At 51.1% G+C, this 1,443-nt stretch overlaps 1 protein-coding gene across 1 annotated transcript in view; it reads left to right on the top strand.

Annotated features, from left to right (window-relative positions):
* The first annotated feature begins 1,307 nt into the window (after positions 1-1,307).
* The window catches only part of LOC105548687, a 34,305-nt gene continuing 34,169 nt past the window's right edge, over positions 1,308-1,443 (top strand). The window contains 1 exon segment of the mRNA XM_011992852.1: positions 1,308-1,441. Coding sequence (XP_011848242.1) covers positions 1,308-1,441 — 134 coding nt within the window.

Here is a 1,443-nt window from a genome sequence, read left to right as displayed (position 1 = left end):
TCTAATTTCTGGTCTATGCAGACCACTCTACCATTTATTTTCACTGAAATGACTCACATTCTGGACGTTAAATATAATTGACCTTCCTCATATATAATTCAGCACATGTACCTCAGAGTTTCTGTCCTCATGCTCTGCTCTAAACTTACACAAGTTGTTTATTTGTTTTATTTTCTGGCATCTCTACTTGGCGTCTTCTTCATACACATTTTATGTTATTTCCACAAATGATTAATTGTTAAAATTTGTAGGTACTTGGCCGGGCGCGGTGGCTCAAGCCTGTAATCCCAGCACTTTGGGAGGCCGGGACAGGCAGATCACGAGGTCAGGAGATCGAGACCATCCTGGCTAACCGGGTGAAACCCCGTCTCTACTAAAAAGTACAAAAAAACTAGCTGGGCGTGGTGGTGGGTGCCTGCAGTCCCAGCTACTCGGGAGGCTGAGGCAGGAGAATGGTGTAAACCCGGGAGGCGGAGCTTGCAGTGAGCTGAGATCCGGCCACTGTACTCCAGCCTGGGCGACAGAGCGAGACTCCATCTCAAAAAAAAAAGAAAAAAAAAAATTGTAGGTACTTAATTTAATATTTAATCAAATATTCAGGAAATGACAGGATGAAATGAATGTAAAATAAAATAATAGTAAATAAATTAATATTTAAAATAAAAGAGCCAGCAGCTGAAAGCAAGGAAAATCTATTCTGCTGGGTAAGATGGTATGGAGGACTCATAGCAAAGTAACTTCTGCAGGTTAATCATTACTTCTGCTCAAGTTACACTGGGGGCACTGACAACCAGCAGCGGGTGCTCAGGACACCAGGGGACTCTCAGAACCATCACAGGGCGCTCAGGACACCAAGGGCCAATCATAACCACCAGGGGTGCTCAGGACAACAGCTCGCTCAGGACACCAGGAGGCTCTCAGAACCACCAGGGGGCGCTCAGGACTACAAGAGAGTGCTCAGGACACCAGGGTTAGCTCAGGATAGCAGGGAACACTCAGAACCACCAGGGGGCGCACAAGACACCAGGAGGCTCTCAGAACCACCAGGGGGCCCTCAGCGCACCAGGAGGCTCTCAGAACCACCAGGGGGCGCTCAGAACCACCAGGAGGCGCTCAGAACCACCAGGGGGCGCTCAGGACACCAGGAGGCTCTCAGAACCAGCAGGGGGCGCTCAGGGCTATAAGGCAGTGCTCAGAACCACCAGGGGGCGCTCAGAACCACCAGGAGGCTCTCAGAACCACCAGGGGGCGCTCAGGACTCCAGGAGGCTCTCAGAACCAGCAGGGGGCGCTCAGGGCTATAAGGCAATGCTCAGGATACCAGGGTTAGCTCAAGAGAACAGGGAACTCTCAGAACCACCAGGGGGCGCTCAGGACACCAGGAGGCTCTTAGAACCGCCAGGGGGCGCTCAGGACTATAAGGCAGTGCTCAGGACACCAGGGT

The sequence above is a fragment of the Mandrillus leucophaeus genome, unplaced genomic scaffold (assembly GCF_000951045.1).
Source record: "Mandrillus leucophaeus isolate KB7577 unplaced genomic scaffold, Mleu.le_1.0 Scaffold1108, whole genome shotgun sequence".
NCBI classification, from domain to species: domain Eukaryota; kingdom Metazoa; phylum Chordata; class Mammalia; order Primates; family Cercopithecidae; genus Mandrillus; species Mandrillus leucophaeus.
The sequence above is the reverse complement of the archived record's forward strand: the minus strand, read 5'-3'. Positions and strand labels throughout refer to the sequence as shown.